The 24344-nt window shown below is 47.2% G+C and overlaps 2 protein-coding genes across 2 annotated transcripts; both read right to left on the reverse strand.

The window, feature by feature from the left end:
* Positions 1-16207: 16207 nt before the first annotated feature.
* Positions 16208-16867, reverse strand: CTRU02_215684 (uncharacterized protein; the record flags this gene model as incomplete). Its single annotated transcript, XM_036733350.2, has 1 exon — positions 16208-16867. The coding sequence occupies one exon, from the start codon at positions 16865-16867 to the stop codon at positions 16208-16210; it is 660 nt and encodes a 219-aa protein (XP_036574920.2).
* Positions 16868-23827: 6960 nt separating this feature from the next.
* CTRU02_215685 (uncharacterized protein) lies at positions 23828-23959 on the reverse strand (the record flags this gene model as incomplete). Its single annotated transcript, XM_036733351.1, has 1 exon — positions 23828-23959. The coding sequence occupies one exon, from the start codon at positions 23957-23959 to the stop codon at positions 23828-23830; it is 132 nt and encodes a 43-aa protein (XP_036574921.1).
* Between the last annotated feature and the right edge of the window lie 385 nt (positions 23960-24344).

Below are 24344 nucleotides of genomic sequence, written 5' to 3' on the forward strand. Positions count from 1 at the left end.
AAATCCCACTATCGGCCAGCAGAGCCTGAACAGATTGGTTGGGTCATTCTTGCACCTGCAGGTGAGACAACCCCTCAATGCTCTCTATTTGCCTATTGGATGCCTTGCCAAAATGACACATTGAGTCTTGCTCCGCCAAGTCCCAGGACGATCTTTTTTCAAGCCACGCTGGATGCCTGGGTGACTTGAGGGAAATTTCTGGGAAGGCAATCGAACTAGACAGTCATAATTCTAGCCTTCTCGCTGCCTTGGAAAAAGCCCAGCTGGAAGAAAAAGCCAGCTGAAAGGAAAGACTCGAAGAACACCGTTTACACATCTTTAATCACTTGCTGCTCATGAAACCAAGAGCCTTAAACTTGCAAAGGATGTCCTCGAGCTGGTAGACCAAGCAAAACCTCCGAATGCTGCTTTCCTATACTTCTTGGTGTCGCAAAACGCTACACTCATAGGATACGGAACGAATTCTTTCAGCCTTTTATCCGAAAGTCTAAATCTGACTTCTTTACCAGAAGTGCGGTTTTGGGGGCCACACCGCTGCGATTCGATTCGTATTGTCTTCCGACCCGAAGTCCAGGTTGGCGATTATCATTGTCTTCTTAATATTTCAAATCATCTTTTTCGCATTGCAAATCATCGTTAATCATACGAAAATTCTGAAGGTCTTTGATAAGTGGGATCGGACCAAGTCGTGGCTAATTTTCTTGCAGTATCTTGTCTCCCCTCTATTCATTGGCATCTTGGGCATCACCTTCACAATGGTTATCTTAACAGCGAAACCAATGCAGAAGAATTGCACGAGCAGATTGCAATAATTTCTACAAATAAGTCGCCGACATCTGTGTGTTCCATTGACGCCGATTTCATCGACAGCGGCGTGGTCGGCCGTGGCATTCTTATCGCCCAATGGGCACAGTTAGCGGTCATATTTACATTCGCCGTACTCGGAACGTTCCACACGCAGGTGACGGGGGTAAAGGAGGTTGGTGCTGGTCTTACGGTAATCCATATTTCACTGGCGATTGCTCTACTTAGCCATTTCAAAGGCCTCGACCATCCAAAGACCAGTACCATACTCGGGGCCATGGTCCTCGATTCTCAAAACAGCGCGACCCTGATACAGATGGTCACAAAAGAGACTCTGGCGTCTAGATTTCAGGTCTTTGTTGTAATACCGTGCCAAGTCTTGGGTTTGGTAGTTGAGGCTATTCTCGTTCGCCACTTTCATCACCACTTCCGCAACACCTGGTCCGGGCCCGAGTATGGTAAATGTTATTGCGTCATGGTAACTTGGCGGGGTAGACTCAGCAGCTGCAGGGGCACAACTCCAAAGCTGTTGTCAGACGAGATGACCATCTTCTGGATATACTTCTCCTGCAGAGTTGTGGCCTTCATACAGAGCAGCTACCATGCGCTTAAGGACACATCCAAATTTCATTACGCAGAGATCAAAAGCAGAGAGAAGAAGTTCAAGAAAAATCTCAGAAGAAAGGAGATTGGTTTCATGGACGGTAACTCAGCACCTACAATTCATCCCGAACCGCAACGGCAGGCGAACCAGAGTGATGCTCCCAAACACTCGACCTTCCTGGGTTGGGCAAGACGACGCGAGAAGAAGCAGAATGCAGATTACGACGAATACCCAACGACACTGTCTCTTGTTTACTTTATCAATAGCGTCTTTTCTGTGGCGTCCATGGCCGCAGTCAAGACTGCTATCAAAAAGGAGAATGACATTGGATATTTAAAAAAGCCAAATTGGTCTACTGGGCAGGTGATCGCGGTCGTGGTCGCAGCGTACACTATTGTTAGGGGTATTTGGCACTTCATTCGGATTTTTCTGAAGACGGACGGCTTTAGATGCACTTGGCTTTCCATGGTTCCACAACTCGAACCACCTGTAGAAAACAAAAGCTGGAAAAGGATCTCGAGACACATCTCGAAAGAAACCGCGAAAAGGTCCATGTAACATGTTTAGTTGATTGTATTAAGGCACACAATCCATACTGCATCCATGTTGTCTGCGACATTTGTTACGGTTTCGGTGGAAAAAGGTTTGATCCTAGATTCTAGTCTCTTGGAGTGCCCAATGTTTGATGAATTGGAGCATACAGGAGGCTCACAATTGTTCTTTCCGAGCTTCTAACAATTTTCTTTTACTCCCTGGTCGAGATATTGATAGCGAATTGGTAAAAAATATTCTCTCGGTCTCAGTAGAACCTTATCCCATTGACTGCTGGCTGGCAACAGGCACATAGACCTCAGCGTATATCAGTTTTATTTCTCATACAAAAGAGGTACATGATGGTGTGCGGTAACCTCTATGTTTTACTGCTGCAATATCTCGATTCTGTAAAAATTTAGGACCTATTTCATAGTCAAAATAGATAGTGAACAGACTTACCGGTATTTTCCTTTGTTTCTTTTTTCTTTTTGGTTAACAAGACAAAGTCTTGCCTAGCTTCTTACTGGCTAATCTCTTTCACGGCTAAGTACCTGTTCTAAGACAACTGTCCCTGGAATAAACGGAATAAGAGGTTCTGTTTCTCTCTTGGATAATACGTAACAGCGCAGTCTTTGGCTGATAGAACACAGATGCCAAAAGTCGCTTTCCGCATGCATTCTTTGGGTGGCAGGCCTCGCCGGCCCGTCACGTGGGCTGACGGCCGCCACCACTGGTCTTAGCCAGCCTCCACAGCCCTCTAATTAGCCAGTTAGTTCTTCAACCAACAACACCACTTTTCCCATTCTGAGCGTTCTGTGCCGGTTCTCGCCCACACATTCAGTGGCAAGGCGGCTGCTGGGACCATATCCTCCCAAACTCGTGGTTACAGAAGCTTTTTTAACCCTAACCCTAACCATTCGCCTTCCGTTGTCTTCTTATGACAGAACAATTAGCTCTGATATTACCTTGACTTTCTTTCTCATAGGTCTAACATGAAGCTTTTGAGGAAAGAGCGCCGCCTCTGGGTGAACCGCATGGTCGAGCGCCCATCCGTAGACGGGATAGAAGTTAGAACTGTACTTCTTTACGAATCTTTGCAATCAAAGCTATTATGTGAGTGGCACAAAACATGCTACTAACGTGGAGAAAAACGCCTAAGTTGTCTTGAGGTTTTGTTTGCAAGGTTTCATTGGTATATGTTCGGTCGAGTACTAGTTTCGCGTGCCATTGTGCTACAGACCAACGGTGAGCTATATACCTTATACACCAATTACAACCCAGTTCCAAGGCACAGAGGAGAACCTCCCTCGAGATGTATATACCTGTCAACGAAGCAAGTAGCCTTAGAAAGGTACATAGGCAACAAGATAGGAGGAACTAAAGAGAGGGAGACCGTCCGGCTTGAAGCGAAGTGAATAAGAAAAAGCCAATGAACACCACAAAGCCGGTTTTTGAAAGTTACAGACACGTATCTTATTAATGCCTATAAGCTTTATGTTAGCTCACGATTATATTCCCCCTTGCGCAGTGGCACAATCTGCTCTGGTGTCCCGAAGGCTACGTGCTTCTTTTCTTCCAACTCTCCAAATTGCAGCACCAGCCCCTTAATGTTTTGACTGAGCGGCTGCGCCCCAAAGCGCTCACCAACGACAGCCGCGTCTAGTGCTGCGTTCCTCGTCGTGCATAGAATCCTAGAAAATGACATACCGGTCGTATAGCCATTGGTAAAAATCGCCGCAACCCCAAGCCACAACATCAACACCCCAAATGCATCTAATGCACCGTACGCAATCCACAGCGGCTTTCTATTATAACTCCACCGTGCGTCGCTACTCAAAACCTCACATATCGTCTCCTGTGTCGTTCGAATGTATAAAAGTGGCTCCTCCAGTAGCGATAGCGACACGTTCCTCACTAGTTTAGTTAACCTATCCTGAAACTTCAGTCGCGGCCATTTCAGCTCCTGATAGAACTCGTTTGGGTTCTCTGGGAATCTGAGATATTCCACTAGCGACGTCGCAGAAAGCAGCGTCGATGATGACTGTCCATTACTGCGTTTAGTAAATATACTTCCATTTATATGCTGCGCTAGGACGTCTGCAAGGCTCTGGTATGCCCAGTAATTGGTCTGCGCGTAATCCATACTAAGCGAGCTATTCTCCGCAAACGTGTTAAACTCAATAGCGCCGAGAGGTTCTTCGCCTAGTATGTGATGGGTGAGTATATTATTGAGAAATCTGAATCTTACGTCGTAATTTACGTGCAATGGGGCACAGGTGAAATACTGGGCGTCATTCACACGTTCATATTCCCCCGTGGCATTTCTGTGCAATTCTTGCTGGCTGACCCAGCTAGTTAGGCTCCGGTTCGCAAAGAAGACGCCGACGAAACACCGCAACTGAATTTCGGTGGGGTTCACCAGGGCTCGAAAGGCAACATTGGCTGCCGGTGAGCCGCTGATGACTTCATTGCACCGGTAGCCGATGCCTGGAATATTTGCCGAGTATGTGCAGTTTGCCCCGCAAGGAGATGGAAAGTCAAGTGTTTTTCCACCTACAAAGACTCTTCGGATAAGCTGATTTGCGTATGGGGACGGTCCTGCATACATTCCGTTCATCGCGACAGGTTCTTGTCGTTTTGCACGTGTTGAATTCTTCCCCGACGGCAATATCGAGAATGCCGGAGACAGCGTTCGGGCTGATGTTCGAGAAGACGTTCGGGTTGATGTTCGAGAAGACGTTCGGGTTGATGTTCGAGAAGACGTTCGAGGGGATGTTTGAGAAGACGACGGAGGCAGTATCTCCGTCCAGCCTTGTTTATGGTATGTGGCTAGAACAAGCTGTGGTGTGTCGTATGACCTTTCAAATTCTTTACCAAAATCGAGGCTTGGCACCTGACATCTCTCATGCAAGGTTGTCTCAACAGTAACTACAGAAATAGAAGAAGGCGCAACGATAGCAGCAAGTGGCATGATGAAGAATAAGGCGGCAAAGATGGTAAGGGCGGGTACTTTGCGCCATAATTCTAGAGTACCTATTGCCGTTGGGTCAGAGGTAATACTGAAGCAGGCATCGAGACCAGCAACAGTGATCTGACGGCTGCGTACGAGAGACCATACTTCGGGGATGTCAGACTAATGACATTGCTGGGTGGAAGTTACGAGACTTACCAAACTGTCGGATGGAGATGCCTGCGCTGGCTGCGATAGGGGCTTTTGTGAGAAAGGCAAAGGCCGTACCATAACGGATTACCATGTCCTGGTCCTCAGCGAGCTTGCCGTCGAGAGATTTGTAATAGATGTGATGAACAGCTGCAAAGGCGAGGCCGCACAGCCAGAGGCCAATCATAGCGGTTGGCTGAAGCCAAGAGATGGAGTATTTGGCAGCCATGATGGTGCTGTTTGTCCATGAGGATATTATTCACAGTGGGGTCAGCTCGGGGTTATAAATCACCCAGGTACTAGCTCGTCAAGTATTGTGGCCAGGTGTCAAATTTTGGTTTAGCCTGCGCTATACCGTAAATGACAAACGAAACTCATGTCAAAGAGAATAACATCCAGACAACTAGCGCATGAATGATGTTCAACATTTCTATAGAAATTATCAGAAGAATTTTGCAGACGCTTTCATCCAAAAACCCCCCAACTAAATGCCATCGCACAGTTTCTCCTCAGTGCCCAGAAATGGTGGCTTGCAAGCTGAAAAAAAAGACCACCGCCACGGTCCAGAATTGATCTTGGCAAGACAAGTTGTAGATTTTACTGGCATGAATTAGTCCTTTCCGAGTAAAAGAACAAAAGAGTGAACGTTTTCCCTTAAAAGGTCCTCTTTTAGCCTCTGACAGGCTCTGCGAAGAAAACACTTATGTCTTGGGTGTTGAATACTCGGAATTGGGGGCTGAAATAGGTCCGTGGTACTAAACTATCGTGCCCTACATCAACATTCTGTAGTTACCGATCATTAGCTTTCTCTTCGTCGAGTCACTAAAAATCACCCCACCACTTTATCCAACATCAATGTGGGGAACGCATAACCCATTCACAGCAGTTGCCCTCAATGGGAGGTTTTGGGTCAAATCTAGATTAGGTGAGTTTCGAAAATCGAACTGGGAAGAGTGTTCTCTAGGCGAATGTATTACGTGATACGACTGTGAGAAATTAACATGGCTTGACTAGCTGGAACATTGCATTCAGCCAGATAGCCAGACAGAGAGGACTTCCTTACTAAATCACGATCACCCAATACACAAAGTTTACTTGAGCTTTTTCATGATGCTAGACGGCTCCAACCAAAATGATCACCGGCTTCGAATTTGGAAAGAGAAACCATTCAAGAATTAGCGCTCCGTCAGCTGGAATGAGCAAGACAAGTGGCTTGCGACAAACAAGAGTAGTGAAATTCGATTACAACTCCTCTGTGATACGTCTCTGATGCTATCGTAGGTCAAGACTTTATTTAACGTTCACGAGAGGGCAGAATTATTCTCGGAAGAGCCTAGACAACTACAATCTTCCACGGCTGTTCGGTAAACTTGCTCCAAAATGCTGCAAAGCCTTCTAAATCTCATTAATGCTTTCGAACTTTGCCGGCGTATCCTGCAAGCCACTTTGAATGTGCTGGCTGAGCACCCCAAAATGGAATCTGATCGTGTCATGAAATTGCGATCTCAACTGTGCGACAAAGTCTTTCCTGCCTCAACAGTACCAGAGGCAATTGAAATGGAGAACAATATTACCCAAGAGGACCAAGTTCACTTGGACAGTTTCGGAAGGCGTCTCACTGAGTCTGAAATCCAGGTAGAACGGTTGTCTAGTACCAAGTCTAACGTAGGATCCACGTTTTCCACACCCATCAAGTGCTGGATAGATTAGTCACAACAATGGTTGGGATTTCGAAATTCAATCAACAGGCTGAAAAATATGAAAGGTCAAGTTCTAATTTAGATGATGTCATTCGTTACCGCAATCTTCCTGTTGGACTTTATTTTATACAGCTATCGACAATTGTGAGATACTTGAGTCAACAGTATGGGATCGTATAGTTCATATCCTCTAGAGAATAAATATTTGAAGCTACCTGGCGTGTTACAAGTATCCATGGATGACGCAAAGCAATTTTTGAAGCCCAAATTATAGGTTTTACAGTGAAAAATTCCATTACTTTACTCACAAGGCTCTTTGTAGCTAAAAGTCATATGCTGGCCTCATTCTACAGATTAGCTGAGCGAATTATGTCTAAAGCATCATAACAACCGGGGATACTTTTGTTGTACCAACTTGGAACGCAGATAATGGACAAGGTAAAATCGGAGAATCTCGGTCTGAGATGGAGAATCTAGCGAGATTGATTTTGTCATGTACAATTTCATGCATACGGAACTTGGTATTTCATATCTCAAGCGCCGTGAAGCCATCATAATCACCAACCTACAATTTTAGCCACCAAGGTGTAAAACCAACAAAACATCGTAAATCAATTGCCAGACTGACTATGGGAATTCAGCGATCATTTAGAAGTTTTCATTGTAGTTTACCAACAAGATGGCCAGCCTGGTGGATCGGAGGCGAAGACGAGTGACCACATCGCGGAAACAATCAAGCCCACTACGCAAACAAAGTTCTTGAAAAGCCAAAATAACCCAAATGTGTATTGGGCGTGTCACGTAGACCGCTACGGCTTTCGACGTAATGCATTACAGATAAATCAAGTGATTGAGCCGTGCGCCCGAGGACGTCAAGTTCGTTTGTCTGAATTCACACTGCCACACTCTTGGAATACTGTACTTTATAAAACTTGCAGAAGATGTTAGAAATCTCCACTAAAATTACACGCTGAAGACGAGCACGTCTATGACATCGAGGCAGATCTGTTGGGGGGGAATGGAGCACAAACGGATAATGGCAAATTCGACGTTTTACGGCCCGTTGTGTGCATATTGATCTGATGGCTCAAGCGCGTTCCCCCGGTTCTAACCGCCATCCGTTTCGTGATCACGGAGTATCTTTAGAGACCCTCTGTAACTACGCCTTCGAGAGGCGAGACACTTCGACAGCAAATTGAATCAAGACATTTGTCGGCCAACGCTGTACAAAGGTTCAGCAAACAATCACATACAATGTCGAAAAACTAAATAGTCCAACCCTAAGACGAAGTGATGTGTTTCCGCGGTCCACAGATCCGAGCAATGGCTCAAAATGTTAGCTAACATGAGAATGTAGGCGAAAGATACGTTTCATTCTCTCCCAAGCGCCAGCTTCAAGAAAAGCGGAGAACGCCCCGTCCTGGATCGTGCATCGCTCCCATCCCATTACTGCGTAGGTAAGAGGAACGACCGCAACGGCTGGCTTTTGTACCTTACAGGTATTGTGTGAACTTTAGTGTTCCTCGCTAAGTACTGAAGGTGTGACCTGGCGTCTCCATGCTGGCAACCAGCGTACCTGAGGAGACCGATTAGCTCATGGAAGCGATAAAAATTATACGAGTCTACGAAATCTCGGACAAGGGCCTGGAAAATCATTTCATTTTGATGCTCTTGAGAGAAATAAGGCGTAAAGAAACAGTAAGCATGCCATAAACGATATTTGGATAGTCGTAGGTGATGTGCCGTAATAGCATGGTCGTGAACACTACATACCGGCCGACGAGCTTCCCTTCGATCCCGTCAGCAACCCATGAGATTGAACGCTCAGACTGCCCACCTAGGTAGTCTGAGCCCAGCCCCGTGATGAACGAACAACCAGGCACGGTCTTCATCTTCTGCCTGCCTCTAAGCATAAAGCCCAAAGAAAAGTTTCCCAGATCACCGCCAGAGATCATGTCGATGAAGTGTTGACAGGGTCAGACTGTGGACCAGTGACCGTTAATGCAGTGAGCAGAAGTCTCACCAACCTCAGCCCTGACTTCGTGGTGAATTCGTTTGTTTACTCTACTTACATGTGCCTCTGACAGCTCAGCTCTCTGTCTACAATAATGTCTTCCGAGTCTACTACCCGTGATCATACCGAGATTTCCTCATGGTTTGACGCTAGTCTTCATTGTTGCATTGGGTAGCCTCTGCAATTATCTCATTATTATCTGATATTATTGGTTGTCTACATTGACGATGATGGTATCCCCAAGTGGTTGTATTGAGGAAAGCAATAGCCTGTCTGCGGATATTAATACCGTCATGGGTGGCAAGTGAGTAGTCCCTCGCTCAACAAGCTCTAAAACACGCAAAACTCCTTCGGACAAATGGGTCTTGAATTGTTTTTCTCACATGAGGGGACAATTCTAGGTCCGTTCGGTTGTGTCCACACAATGCCGATGCGCCCACCCATTAAATGGTTGACCGTATTCGGATCGACATCAACGACGGCAACAGCCAAACTCATCGTGATCTGGCCATGGGTGATGGAGGAGCTTACTGCTACGTCAACTGGTCAAACAACATGGGCGAGGAAAGGTAATATGTCCTAAGACGTCTTGGTCGTTTTTGAAACCTGTGTTTATTCTGTCATTGGAGCAGTTTCATCAGCGATGTTTCCCTGTGGCGCACCTCTGAGAAATTGGAAAGTGTTGCTAGCGGATGGCATGGGATATTAATGAGTCTCTCGGCGGAGATTGTCTCTACATCGTGTGGCGGACCAAGCAGTGTGCCGACTCAAAGTATGCCTTAATTGTTGAAGAGTCAGAGATGTGGTTATCTAATGTCAATAATAGTCTTACAAGTACGTTGTTAGTAAATATGATTGTTTTATCCCTAAACTCACTTAGGTCTAAAAATCTTCTTCACATTGTATGTGGTGCCATATATAGCTGGCGATGGAACAAAAATCTGGAGCACGCGTCCTTACGTCTGACATCCTTTCAATATCCGGCGGTCTTCTTTTTATATTATTCCTTTTACATCCTATACCTCAATTCGTTGCAGTATGCTTAGGGAGACAAGGTTAAAGCCTCTCGAAGATCTTGAGTAGTCTATGAGGGGAAAAGCCATCACGTAAACGGGCTTGACTTACGTATATTGTGCTTTGTTTGCTGCAGTAAAGTGGCTCCTCTCGATGGCTTGTATGAATCTCCTTTTTACTCACGCCCAAGTTTCTTTCGATATTGTTCTAAATCATGAACCCTGCCCGTGTGCGTATGTCTTCTTGTTTGTCTGCCCAGATCTAAGAAGTGTTTGTCTTTTAAGGGCGCCCATCTGGTCAGTTTGGATGACAAAAAGAAAAAACACCAACTGTGCTGGCTACTTCTTGGTTGCAAGGAATAGTATCAATTCGTAAAAGACTTGCATTTCCAGCGTTTTGTGCATTATCTACGTTCTTCGTAAACTCCGGTCTCTTTTGATCTAGACTGGGCTCTATCCCTCTTCCTAAGAAACAGTCTACTGCTTACTGTCAGTTGATAATTCTATATCCTTCTTGTCTCGTAAGAAGAAGCTCTTAATCTGATTGACGCATAAGTGATTCTCTTATAAAACATAACCCAGAGTAATAGAAGCGCGGTAATCGGCAGCGAAATCGCCCAATAGACACCAACTAACCTCTCGCCCACAGGGAACTCCACCGATTGAGAAAATCGCAGAGACTACCGATAAAGGAACGGGAAAGTGGCGATCTTTGTAAGCTGAGTTGCCCTCCTTGCCTGGCTTTCTGAAGCCCGGGCTTGAACTTGAGTTATGAAGGCGTGGTTTAACTCCGCCGTCGTTCAAAAAGCTTCCCATAGTGGCACAAGGAGCCTCTTCTATCGCCCCCAGTCTTTGGTCGATAATGACCCAGCATTTGGCTTCCAATTGCACCTGGCCACGAGCAAGGCTTGTATGGGTGTTTGAATTTTCATTCAACTCCAAATCTCGGCTCATCTCCATCGCTTCTGAATTTGCCGCAGTAAACGGATTCTTCAGCTCTAGGAGAAGTCGTCTTTGTTTCACAATTCTGTCTAGGTGAATGAATATGGTTATGTAGTTTTTCTAAATCGAAACTGTAGTTTGTAGTACTGTTCTCAGTGATTTTGTTCCATTAGTCTCGTCAACACGTAGTTGTTCAATGTGATACGCGTATTGCTGATACGTCGAGTTGTTCCACGCTGAATAGATTAAGTTGCCGACAATCATCACTGCAACGAATGGGTCGCTGGAGGGTTTCATAACCCCCCATTTGTCGCTATAAACCTCGTTAAGATCATCGTAGAGAACTCCATGAGAAACACAGGAAGGCACCACTCGAGAGACTAGTGCTTCGGAAGTAGAAGAGAATGTTCAGAATTTTCTATTGGAATCTCATCGACTGCCAGTTGGCTACAGTTACTTGGCCTGCGGGATTGTAGCCATTCAGAAATAGACAGTGTAAACTTCCTTCCAATCCCATATCTATTTTCCACGGAATTTGGAGAAATTGTGTAACGAATTGTGGCTCATAATGTACCTATAGCCAACTCGCAGTCGATAGGATACATTGTAACCAGCCACAAGTGCATGTGTGTAGGCGATCCTGAGAGACAGTCCATTCCATAAACTGGTCCCCCTTGTCGACGAAGGATTGTGTTGGGAGGATCTACAAGGATGACAGCTTGAAATGAAACACGACTATTAGCATCCGAGCCAGGTTTATACTTGAAAATAAGTTACATACCTGTACAGCTATTGTCGCCATGCTTATGGCCCCCAAAAGAAACCAGACTATTGGAGTAAAGGAATCAAGGTTGGGCATCAGTCTTGTTACAGCACGGCGAAATGACCCTGTCTCAATATGGATTTGTTCTTTTTCCGGTATTGAACTGGTACAATGCCATAATCGTGGGGCTGGAACTCTCCAATATTTTGCGCGACCTTGTTGGTAAACATGTCATCAGTTAGCGCTAGAGAGAAGCGGTCATCACGGGGCAAGCCAGAAAGCCGGCGGGATGTTCATTTCTACGCTAAGTATCTCTGCGAATCTCGGAACTATGTCCTCCATGAGAATTGGTCTTCGAAACAACGCCTTGGGATCTTTTCTCCGGATCTCATTGAGATAATTGTCAAGATATCCCAAGCTATGTGGCAGTTTAATGTTGTATGTGTATGGCTTTGAGTCATCCTGGAGAGTTCGCACAGACACCCTAGGAGCCTCAGCTGAGATAACAAACGGAATCTTAACAGTACGTTATCAAGGAAATTGATGAGGAGAAGAACTGTGTTGTCCGCAGCGGCTAGTTGAAAGAAGTCAGAGTATAAGTCCAGACGCATTGTTCAAGCTCAAATCACTGTGAGACAAACGCGCGAGGGGTTTCGGACCAACCGCGCTGATTTGTCCACATGACACAAATGACATGGATGAGAGCAGGTTTTGAACCTGATCTGTCTCGGCAATTCCGTCATTCACTCAGTCATTCATTAATCCATCAATCTGCTCGGCCGCCTAGCCGTCCCATACATCTATCTGGCTGGGTTAATTTTATTAAGTCGTCGGAGGTTTCGATTTGGTGTTGCAAGATTTGCCATTATCTCTCGAAGAGAGTGAACTTGGATAAGTGGTGGCTTCTCTGATTCCAATATACCACGGTGTCTTCAGTTAACAAAAAAATCAGAAGCATTGGCACAAGGTTATTGTACTTATAAATATGCATTCCTTGCCCCTTACCATGGACATACGAACACATCTGTAGTCAACTCATAATACAAACACCCCTGATGCCAATGTTTGCTGCTCTGTTTAATCATGCACTGCAGCTAAATCCATTTCCAGCATGTCGACCTCATCATCCATGGCTTGCAGCCCTTCCAAACTCCCGGCGACTCCCTTGACTTCCCGGATCTGCCTCTGTTCCAAAGTTGCCCTTATTTCCTCCAAATCCGCAATCTGTGTGCTCAGCATAATCTTTATCGCATCGCTGCTTAGACCGGCAGCGTCCACACTTGAGAGGCCGCTTCTCAAGCTTGCGATCTGGTCCAACACGGCTTGTTTTTCGCTGCGACGCGGTTCAGAATAGCCCGACGGCTGAGCGCGTTGCCGAAGTTTTGCGGTGATGCGTCTGATGTGGCTGATAGTCTGACAAGCTGTAGCGCGATTGATTCGGTTGGTTCTTCTGAGATCCTGCTGACATACGCGAACATGGTGTGCCCATTTACCAATGTCATTGAGTAAGTCGTCTGCTGCCTCGACATCTACCTGTTGGGCAGTCGTAAAGTTCTTGAGTGTCTCCGGTATTTGGACTGTTGTAGTGGTCCTTCTGTCAATGCCGAGTTTTATGTTGTGATGCCGCCGGAGTTGTGCTAAAATTGGCGGTTTTCCCGCCGCCAGCACTTCGCCTCGGTCTCTGTTGTCTACACGCGAGACAGTATTATCGCTCTTGTCGTCGTCGTCAAAGGTGGCTACCAGGAACGCTGCAAGCACACGTCTCCACAAGACCCAATCTGTCTGACGAGAAACGGGCACTTGAGCGAGAACACAAATCGCATTGACTATTACAGCGACTCCACAGTCGTCTCCGTTGATCTGCAAGAGGCTTGGCCGTACCTGAGCTGGCCAAGCTGAAATGGAGGCCAAGGTTGGAGTCTTTCCAGCCGCTTCTTCGGGACTTCCACCGTTTGCTTTTTCCGCCGTGTCCACCACCAAGAGCTTTGAAAGTCTCTTGCGAGCTTCGTCTGCAGTGAAGCGGAAGTTGTCGTCTGATGGCATCGAGTCATAGACGTGGATGGTCGGTTGGCCTTGTGTTATGGTCACTGAGGCTAGCGTCCAATGTGATTGATGATTGACTGGTAGCATAAATGTGACGCCGTCTGGGGAAGCGAAATTGAGCAATGATTTTGCTGCATTGGAGCTGCGCCCGCCCGAGTCAGACAGCTCGCTTGCCGCAGTCTCAGTGACAAAGGTAGAGGTTGGCAATAGAGCGCGAAAGCCTTCAAGTACCGAAGACAGAATCGCTCCAGTGAGCCATTCGCCTGGCATGAGACATGCTCGAGCAGCGGGTGTTTCCGGCGAGTCAGCAGAAAGGCTTGACAGGCGAGGCTTCTTTGATGAGGTCTGTTCCGAAACAACGGTCGAGTGCGTGTTCGTGGTCTTGATTTTCCTCTTTCGCGTGTCCGACAGGGATGACTAGTCCGAGTTATGGGTGACAGTTGCTGATTTTAAATGCTCCTCAAGGGTTGAGTGCTGAGATAATGCGGCAGCCGATGGTGCATTCTCAGGGAGCCGAGAACCTGTTGTCGCCATGTCCTTATGGGTTTTTTGTAACTCTGGGTTAACGAGGGTTACTTCGCTTTCGTCAAAGTCGTCGGATAAGACGGAAGAATCACAGGATTGTTGGTTTCCAAGCGCAGAACATTTGTCATCTTCATCGCCCGTAACGTTGGCGGCGACCGTAACGGCGGGACTGCTTGCGCAAACAATGCTCGAGGCCATTAGAGGGTTGTGACTCGATTGAGAAGGGAAATTCGATGTTGAGGTGACAACAGGGCTGCCTTGCGGGATGTCCAGTTCAAGGGAGGGTATGGCGGCGAGTGGGCCAGGTTGCGATGTTGGCTAGATAGAGAATCAGAGACAGTCAGTTGAACGGGCGTAGAAAGTGCAAGGCTCGAGACAAGTGCAGGGTGTAGCCAAGTCATGGCAGATACTTGCCTCGTTGATAGCAGGAGACGGAGTATCGGCGATAGAAGGAGTACCAACAGATGGAGATGGAGATGTAGGGTCGGCAGAATGGGATGCAATGTCAACGGCCTGAACGAGGTCTTTATGATCGCCGATGGCGGCTTGAACATCGCTTGGCAGAATACCTTGATCTGCTGGAGACACTCCCGGGCGGCGAAGCAGTCCGTCGAAGCGACGTCTGGAGTAACGGCACAGCTTCTGACAAGCTTCTTTCCAATCCGGACAAACAGTCGCAAACTTTGAAAGTGAGGCGAAGAACTTGCGGCTGTTTCGAGGACAGTCGAGGAGAAAGACACAATGGGTAGGTTGTATGTTCCAGCGATGACAAGCCTTGAGTAGTTTCGGCTTCGAGGTTGGATCGGCGACATGCAGGCTGGCAGGTTGGAGGGCCGCGACGAGGTTGGCGATCAAATGGTCTGGAAGAGTGGCCCGAACATCAATGGGACGAATATTGTTGGAGGCAAGAAGTCGTCTCTCGAGGGAAAGATATTGAGTAAGCAGACACTGGTTCAGATGGGTTGACGACGTGATTGAGTCGCTAAACGCGTCAACGAAGGCTGTGACTTGATCACGCCACGGCTCGCCCATTCGTAACAATTGACGGTTTTGTTAAACATGGGAGGTGAAAGCACATTGGTTGTGGTTGTGGTTGTAGATGCAATGAATATCAAGGTGGACGTTGCGGTGGTTGTTGTGGGGAATCTGGTTGCGATCGTAGCCAGCTGTGTAGGCTAACATATTGCCCTCTCGGAAGGAGCTCCGTGGTGGAAGACAAAATAAAGGCAGGGGTCAGCCAGGAACTCGTCTCGGGTACCTCGCGTATCTCAGGCTGCAAGATAAGGTACACGCAAGGCATGGGGGTAAGGTCGGTCATGCTGACTAATGTTTTGGCTATTTTTTTCACATGAGGAAATCACCTACCTGGAGTGATTGACCTATACGGACAAGGCAGTAGTAATGCTTGTAATGAGGTGGTGTCGAATTTTGACCCTACCTGCGATAGATGCATTATATCAGACCTTGGAAGCAGCTGCACCCACACACTCTCAAGATGTCCTCGCTGGGGTGCTCTAACTAAAGAAGAATAAATATTTTTGGTAATCTTATTGAAATGGATTTTGGAACAGTAAAATACTTTGCTGGGGGAGGTAATATGTCAAAAGTGTCGTGGGGACAATTTGAGCATCGTGGACAGCTGCACTCTGTGGACCATGGACGGTCCTGATCACGACGCAGCCATATTTGAATAAAGAGTCACCAACTGCATAGTATTTCCTGGTCTCTAAGTCTTTGCTTGTTTCTCAGTGGTAATAATTCTCTCTCTTTCTTGCAACAATGCGATGTGATGTTGAAAGTAAACTTCGGCTCAGGTGGCGCCCAGGTTTTGGTGAGTGCAACCACTGAGCTAACTAAGCGGATCGGGCCGGGCCGGGCTGGGGTTCAGTGTCTTACAATTGGCTCAATGAGCACCCCCCACAGATATACTACGCAGTCTCTTATTTTAACCATAGGGGCGAGCCATCATGTCAATTTGCTAGAGCTAATAAACCCGACCGTCTACGTGTTCGCGGTTTCTATCTTGCCAACGTCCAACCAAAGACCCACAACCCTACCGAGTCTCATCTTTCCTTGGTCCCCATGCAGCTTGTCAATTGTCCTCTTCAACGCTCTGACCCCTGCACTGCTGTCAGCTTTTCCTTGAGCTGCTGCTTTTCCTTCTCCAGTACGTCCAGAACAGTGTTGATGTGTCGAAGTGTGTTTTGACGCTCCTGTTGGAGGCCACCCAGACAACTCATCCAGGAAGAGAGTGCCTCGACAATTCGGCTGTCAACCATGGAGCATCGGTGAACAGCGTCGAGCGCGTTTTGGGTCTGGATCAATTCGACGTCCACCTCATGAGGTTGCATATCAACTGGTACCGAGTTCAACAAGATCAGATCCTTCTGACCAAACGCCTTGGCATCTGGCCGTATCGTGAGATTTCCAAGAACGACTTGGATCTGACGGATGCTTGCGATGGCGTTTTTCAGGATCGCCTGATGGTTCAACCGTTGTTCGTTGACGGTTTCACGCACACGTGCTTGGTAGGCAACCAACTGTTGATTCCACGCCTCCCAAGCTACCGTATCGGCCGTGAATGGCGGCACCGGTTGTTTCGGCAATCTAGGCATGGCGGTCGTGTTGACAAGTGATGCATCAAGCGCCACTGGGCCTCCAAACTCTTCAGACGCAAGCATGCCAAGAACGCGCCGCCAGATAGTGTAGTCTATCGTCTGGGAGGGATCGCATCCTGAAATCACATGAAGAGCAATACAGACCATGGCGACTCCGCTGTCTGTGTCGCCGACTTGTGGTGGACACGGTTGTAAATTGACCTCGCTTCCACAACCTATTCGCGACGCAATGTTTTTGATCAGCTGAAGCTTCTTACCTGTTGTGGTTACGCATTTCGTAGGATCGCAGAGATCCAGGACCTTGGTGTCAGCATTGACGATGGGCGCTACAGCTAGCACCTAGTGAGCTGGGAAGCGAATCGGCAAGAGGAAACGAGTATGTGGAAAGTTCTGCAGCTCTTCGAGCACATGATCAGGCATTTGCTGCCCCGGTCGTGGTACCATGGGCTCAAACACACGGAACGAAAGAGGATAAGTTGCGGTGGCCGGCTTCAGCAGCTGGAACAAGACGAGCGTTGAAACCGGCGCATTCGACTTGATCCACTCAAAGTCAATATTGACAGCCGAAACGCGAGGCCTCTTTGGAGGATTCGGCTGATCCATCTTGATGGTGAATGGTGACGTGGTGGGTGAGTTCGGCGGAGTGATCTGGGATAGAACGGTCGTAAAGACAGGACGTCGGGATTGAAGAGTTCGAGACTTGTGAGGAGATATTGAATGCTCGCTGTTAGGACGAGTGTGTAAGCTTTTATGCTGATCTAGGTGATGGATATTTTGGTCAGAATTGAGCAGATGCGACAAGATCATTTTCAGGAGCAGACCCTTGTAGGAGTTTGTATTAGTATTGTGACCGCAGAGCCAAATGCGACTGCCACAGATGTTGTCAAGGATTTTGTGATATTCCGCTTCACGTTGAGCACTTTCTGCTTGTGACGGAGACTTCTTTAGTCATCTTCTCGCGAAATTACCAGGAGGAGGTGAGGTGTCGTGGTAAAGGCCGAAGTTGACGCAGAAATCTTGAGCGAAGAACGAGGCAGTTCTGGGTCGACGACAAGGTGTTGAAGAATCGGTGGAAAAAGGTTGTTTGTTGTTGAGTTGAAGTTCCCTACAAAAGGCAAAATTGCAGGGGAGATACAAAAGTGAACTAGGCAGACAGGCAGGGCCCAGCTCTAATCACTACTGCACCACTTTCCAGTACACGCCAGATACCTTCCACTTACCTAAGCATCTTTGGTCTGCTGACTTTGCCTTCTTCTTCTTTCGATGCGGTTGTTTTGTTCATCATCCATCTTTTAACATTTTTGGCCATAGTTCTTCTTCATTACGATCATGGTCGTCTCGTTATTATCAGCATGGCTACAACCCCGAAATCGATCATTCTCACGATTCTACCAACTTTCCTTTACTCTCAATTTGTCTGCTCGTACTTTACCTCATTTCTCACCCATCAATCACGACCAAGTCTGTCTCCTTTCCCACGATTCTATGATGTGATAAGTCTCCTTTCCAAAATTACAGAGGGGCCAAGCAAAAAAGCATTCAAAACCATACTTGATCTGGTTCGTCATGTGTCAACCTGTTAGACAGCCACGGTATCACAGCATTGAAGGAAACCCATTACTAGGCTCTGCTCCCCCCGATACCGCACCACCAAAAGCAATCAAGTAACTGACGGAATCTTTAAACAGGAAACTTCCTTGTGCACATGATTCCACCTTCCCCTTTTAGCCCATCACTCCAATGACTGACGGTCGAATAATCTGCAGGCCTGAATATGTCGAAAGATCCCCAGAGATTGAAGCGATTTATAAGAGCTCTGTGACACAATCCACCGAGCTCCAACACCACACCTTGGGCCTACTCAGGTCCCTCGAATCTATTCTAAACGCCCTACAAGCACATTAATTGTGTTACATTTCTTTACGAAGAAGTCTGCCGCTTCTCTACTTCCCAAAGGTCATCTTCAATGTCATGCGAAAGTTTTCAATCACGGCGGCCAAGTCATCCTGTTCTCACAGACAGTTTTCTTCTTAGACAGAGTGGTGAGAATCATCTACAACCGCCTTCGCCCAGCCATCACTCACCTGGACACGCTCAAGTGTCTCCTAAGGCCTGTTAAAATGTCCTGTTGAGCACTCATGCCAGCCTTGTTCCGCCTCACCTGAAAGCAAGTTGCCCATTGGACGGCCTGAATTCCCCAAAACATGAAGATCTGCCGCTTCAAAAGCTCGAGATCGATTTGGGCTGACTGGCCTCAATAGGTTGGTGGAGGCATTTGCTTGTTCTTCCGTCCAGTTGGGCAAGTTTCTATCCTCCTTGTCTCGGCCATCCTCTGGTTGCTTACCGTGATAGCTTTGACCAACACGCAGCCGAGCTGCAATAGTCTCTTCGCCGTCTTATACCCGAAAGGGGCAAGCCCTCGCTGGTACCGTCAATTTCTCAACCATCCCCGAACTTAACTCCCAGGCCTCATTGGGGATCTTCTAGCTCCTAGCCACGCGCTTGTGCAGTCTCTAGCTCGCCGCCATTTGCGCTGAACATTAGTATCACATCTGCCTCTGGCCCGTGGAAAGATTTACAGGTGGATGTTTGACCGTGTTATGGAGGAAGAATAGGCATCATCATCGGTGGCTGACTTGATAATATTCCCTGCCATAACATAGCTGTTGAAGAACATTTCCCCAGCGAGAATGCGACACATACGGTCCTCTTCGCCCATATCTTGAATCAGTCTGCTGTTCCCAGCCAGAGATTTCTTATTTCACGCAATCCTCTGATGCTTGGTATAGCCCAAGGAAGTCTGTTAGTATTGCTGCTGCTGCAAACACACCTACGATGTCCACGGCGACGACAACAAGACAATTTCTCTGCAACGCACCATGAACGTAACCTATGGCTCCCGACCAATTTTGATCCTTGTTATGAATGACCGGGATTTAATTCATGCTATAACTTGTGTCGTGCATGTATCGGTAATAAGCCGAGACCGTTTGCGACGTGACAATATATGATGTAGCTTCGTCCTCCACCACGCTCTTGCTCGAAGCCCCTAGCTTTCAGGAGGCATAAAGGTTTGACGCGAAAGGTCAATTATTGTGTGAATCCCAGCTGCCGGGCCACTTGTCTTTCACATAGAGGATAATAGCCCTGGCAAAGAGGTGACTGCAACTACAAAGAGGACGAGAACAATAAGAACATTGACTAGCATTCCCAACATGCTACAAAGACCTGTAGACTGATTCAGAATAGCCTAAAAATGATCAAGAAGTTTGTCTTAGAACAACTAAATGAGGCTGGGAGATGAGAAGGACGTCCTTTCATGTCATTGTGCCGACACGCCTCCACCATCTGGGTGCAGGACTAGGAATGACTTTGTCTTGACGTGATCGTTTCTCTTGCATTTGCATACAGCATGACCTGTCCTTTGCTCTGGCGAGTTTGCAGCCCTTCGGAGAAAAGAAGTTTGTTCCTAGCCCATTTCAAGCAGTTGAAGCCGTTTCACCGAGCAGCTGCTGGCTCTTTGAAAGTGAAGGACCTGTAATGTTGATGAGACAAGGGCAATAGGAATGGCCAACGATTCACTGGGGATTCAAAGACTAGGAAACATTTTCAGAAGCTGAAGTACATTTTACATATCATTGGCAAGAGCAAGTCATGTGCTGTATATGCAATCCCACGCAAGTAGGATATAAATGAAAGTATGAACTGAGCTTAACAAAACGTCAGTGGGTTTAATCACGGTCGTTGTCGTGGGTTTTTTCCTCTTTTTTCAAAACACTCATCTCAGTGTTAGGTCCTTTTGCTTGGCCGATTCCGTATATAAGATATGACAAGTCGCCTATTTTCTACATAATTACTCGTTCAACAGTCTAGTGACCGCTTTGATTTCCACTCAAAGATTCAGGCTGTTAACTGATCTTCAGTCAACCCGTTCAGTACCAGCTGAGATCTCTCCGCTTAATATATGTGTAACAAGTTGCAATTGAAAAACAAACTTCTTGTTCAGATACACAGTTCAGCCCAGACTTCCAAAGACCAGAACAATTGGACTTTTTACTTATGAATGCATCTGGAGGCCACTAATAATTTCTTTAAATTCAAGACATCTCCGTCAAGACTTCCCTGGGGTGCGATTCGCGGTACCTCCTCTTACTCTAAAACATAATCAGGTTTGTTCAGCAGCATGCCGATCCTCAGTAGGATAGTGCCTAATCGGGTACTTCTGAGCGTTGTCGTCAAACTTTACATTGTATGCTTATGCTTTTTCTTTCTCTTCAACTGTTCAATATTTCGCTTGCAGGAGGGTGCAACGATGACAACAGAGAATGGTGAGTGGTCACGTTCATCTGACTCATCTTCCGAGAAACAGAAGACAGCTCCAAGATCGGCGCCGTTCCGCAAGAACTTAACATCCTTTTGCCAGAAGTTATCAGCCGGAACCAGATGGAAAGTGTATAGGCGTTGTTTAAGTTCTTGAGTCTTAACCAAAAGACCTTATCAGTCAAGCTGGTGCTCAGTGTGAGGCCTAACAGACAGGATGAATCGGGCCAGCGGAATTGGAGGCAGCGGTCACCATGTGAGGGGCTATGTGGCAGTTACCAGATGATGGGGAACAATACGGAGAGTACCAGCCGGCGGATCAGTCCGTTCTGGGAGCGGACGTAAATCACCAGCCAGCAGTATCCGCCAGGCGGGCCGGCTAAAGAGACCATTGAGTTCGGAAAGAGCTCAAGACGAGCAACCAGGCAACGCGAATGAAACTCAGCAAAAAAAAAAAAAACGACAGACTCTCTGCCGGGTAGCATCTTATATGGGAACGGAGCAACGTCACTGGGGGTGACGTCTGAATTGTCAGAAACAAGAGCTGTTACTTCGGGTCAGTGCCAAAGAATAGGAATATCTTGATTTGAACCAAATGAGCAGGAGAGTTTTTGTTGATACTGATAAGTTCGTCATGGGATAGTGACACGTTTCAAAAGGAGGGTCGCCTCTACAGACGAATGTATATATATCATTGATCAATTTCTTACGCACAAAAACATCACGTACGGACATTACCCGGTTCTTCTATCCCTCCGTCAAACATTCTGCTTCCAGTCCTCTGAGAGTCGGTGTGTGGCTCAAGTAGCATGTCTTTCTGGCCACATATGAAGTTGCACAATACCTCTAATTCATATTACCTCTTCTCAGTACGTTCCTTTTCTGCCCCGGTCCTTTCCCATAACCTTGGCTGTATATTTTCTCACTCACTTGTTTTTTCCCCCATCGTCGAGTCAACCCAAATCTCTTTCACTTTGAGTCTCTCCGATTTGATCTGAAGATCGCAATGAAGTCAAAAATAGGCATGAGTAACTTCGAGGTTTGCAGCGTCCCGCTATCTACGTTGGTGCAGTCAGTCTCAAACTTCCAGTCAGCTTAATTTCACGTTTGTCGTTGCTAGTGTGCTTAATATGCCTGCTTGCTTGGATCTTCTTTATTCGCTCTGCTAACCTTCGTCATCAGCCCGGTTCTGAGCCCTGTAAGGTTTTGCCCATCCGAAATGGTTACTCTCGGTTATTTCTCGGTGCGCCTACCCGCACGGTTATTCTCCGCGTCATCCACCTTCTCCAAGTCCTTCAATCCCTTGCCTCCTTTCACGACCGGTGATTCTAATGACTATCATCATATCGCCGACTTCGACAAATCTTGGTCACTTCGAGAATGTCGCTCGAGCTCTACTTTCACGTTGAAGTTTCGTCTCACGTTGTACGCCGACAATATCCCTTTCCTAGACCGCTGTCTCTTGTTAAGGTATATTACGCTCTCCAACACCAAACCTTTCCACTTCATCCACGGGAAACCCGAAGTTATCGACCTTGTCACGGCTCCCGACGACTGCCACTCTCCGTTTTATTTCGAGCCCTCTTGCTCCCATTTGGAACGATACCCCTTCATAACCAGTGAGCTTACCGCTTATCATCGTTGTGGCCGTCATTGACCTCTTCCTAGACAGCTTTCATAACGCCCATATCGCTTGAGCAGCACTGTCGTCTGTCTCCGGCATTAACATTGCCCAGTTCACTCTGCCCAACTAGTCAATCTGTGGCTTTCGTCTTCTCCATTAACCCCCAAGTCACTAACCTTCACTGAAAACTCAAATCTCTAGCAAATACACGCCTTTCCCTATACTCAGTTCTCGGCGACGCTCTTGATCACCTTGAGTTCTGAGTTGTCCTCCACTCGCTCATCAGAAATTCTTTTAAATTCGCCTTGATTCAGCTCAACTTGCCTGATTGTCGTCATGAAACCATCTCTGTCTCACGGATACTTCATCATATATAGCCAAATCAACAATAGATAGGCTAAGCTCGACTTTGTAGTTCTCCATTCAACGCTGGCCTGAAGGTCTGCCATCATCCATGCAGATTGGCCGCCGGTTACAGTACCGGCTTGAGCGGTAGGTAGCCCTCGCTTTCGGGGTCGTGCCGGATAGAGATCTCTTTTTTCCTTGATAACTAGTGGCCCACTGCTTTGGTTGGGCAGGCTGAAAGACAAGGCCTCTGTTGCGAACGAGATGACCTAAGAGATTTCGTGCGTGACGGAATTTGGCCCAAGCCGGGACGGTCTGGCCGGGATGTGCTTCGGCCTTGTCTGGGCAAAGACCTTGTCTTCAATGAGCGTGATGGGGTCCAGGACGTCTACACCGATGTTGTGTAGTTTGGTCGCGCAGTAGGACACAACATAGGTGAACGACTCCAGAAGCCCCTAGGCAGTCTGCCAACGCCTGCTTGTTTTCAAGGAGGTATTGTTGGATCCGGTCTTTCGCGGGCTTCAGGTAGTATCCTGTGCCTACGTAATAGTTGTGGGGAATGCCCGCTTGCTCTTTACTCCGCAAGGGCATAGTTTAGGACGGGATTAGGGTATGCGGACGAGTTGGGCCCCGCATAGCCCCAGGGATATCGCCTGTGGCCGAGGCCGTAATAGTTGCCCAGCTGCGGGCTGCGGCCGATCCTGCTTCAGTCTGGACGAGTTTCCTAAGTGCTTGAATCACGTAGACAGTAGATCTCGCGATCTGGTTTCGATGACCGTTAAGGCTGGCAACTACGATGTCTACAGACTAGGAAATCGTCAGAAAGACCTCCTTTTGCGCCTCATACTGTCTGGATTCTTCGTCAAGAGCTGAAATGACGGATTTTGTGGCGAGCTCGCTCGCAGCTGTGAGGAATATTGTAGGCCTCTCCGCCGTTCAAGGGACGTCATTGACAGTGTCCGGCTGGTTTCCCTCGAGACTGGACCGGAGTGACTGTGTCCTAGTGCTGCGGCGGCGTTTAGCCCTTAGGGTAGTAGGAGTTGGCTCTGAAGATAGGCCAAAGCTCTGGTCATGCCAACACGGACAAGCTCCAGAGATGGGATGTAAAAGCCTTTCAGCTGTCAAGGACTATAGCAAGATAACACATGTTTCACTAATAGACGACTTCGAGAAAAGTTAGGCGAGAGAGAAATGTTCTCGTTGGCCCAAATGGAGGTTGGAATAGACATACTCATTGCTTGTTCTAACGAAGAGGAGGGTCTTTTGCTGTATTACATGAATCTTGTTTCTACTCGGTCCATTGCCCAGTACATCCAGTCAGCAGGTAAGGTATTA

Source organism: Colletotrichum truncatum (genome assembly GCF_014235925.2).
Source record: "Colletotrichum truncatum strain CMES1059 chromosome Unknown Contig_0018, whole genome shotgun sequence".
Lineage (NCBI taxonomy): Eukaryota > Fungi > Ascomycota > Sordariomycetes > Glomerellales > Glomerellaceae > Colletotrichum > Colletotrichum truncatum.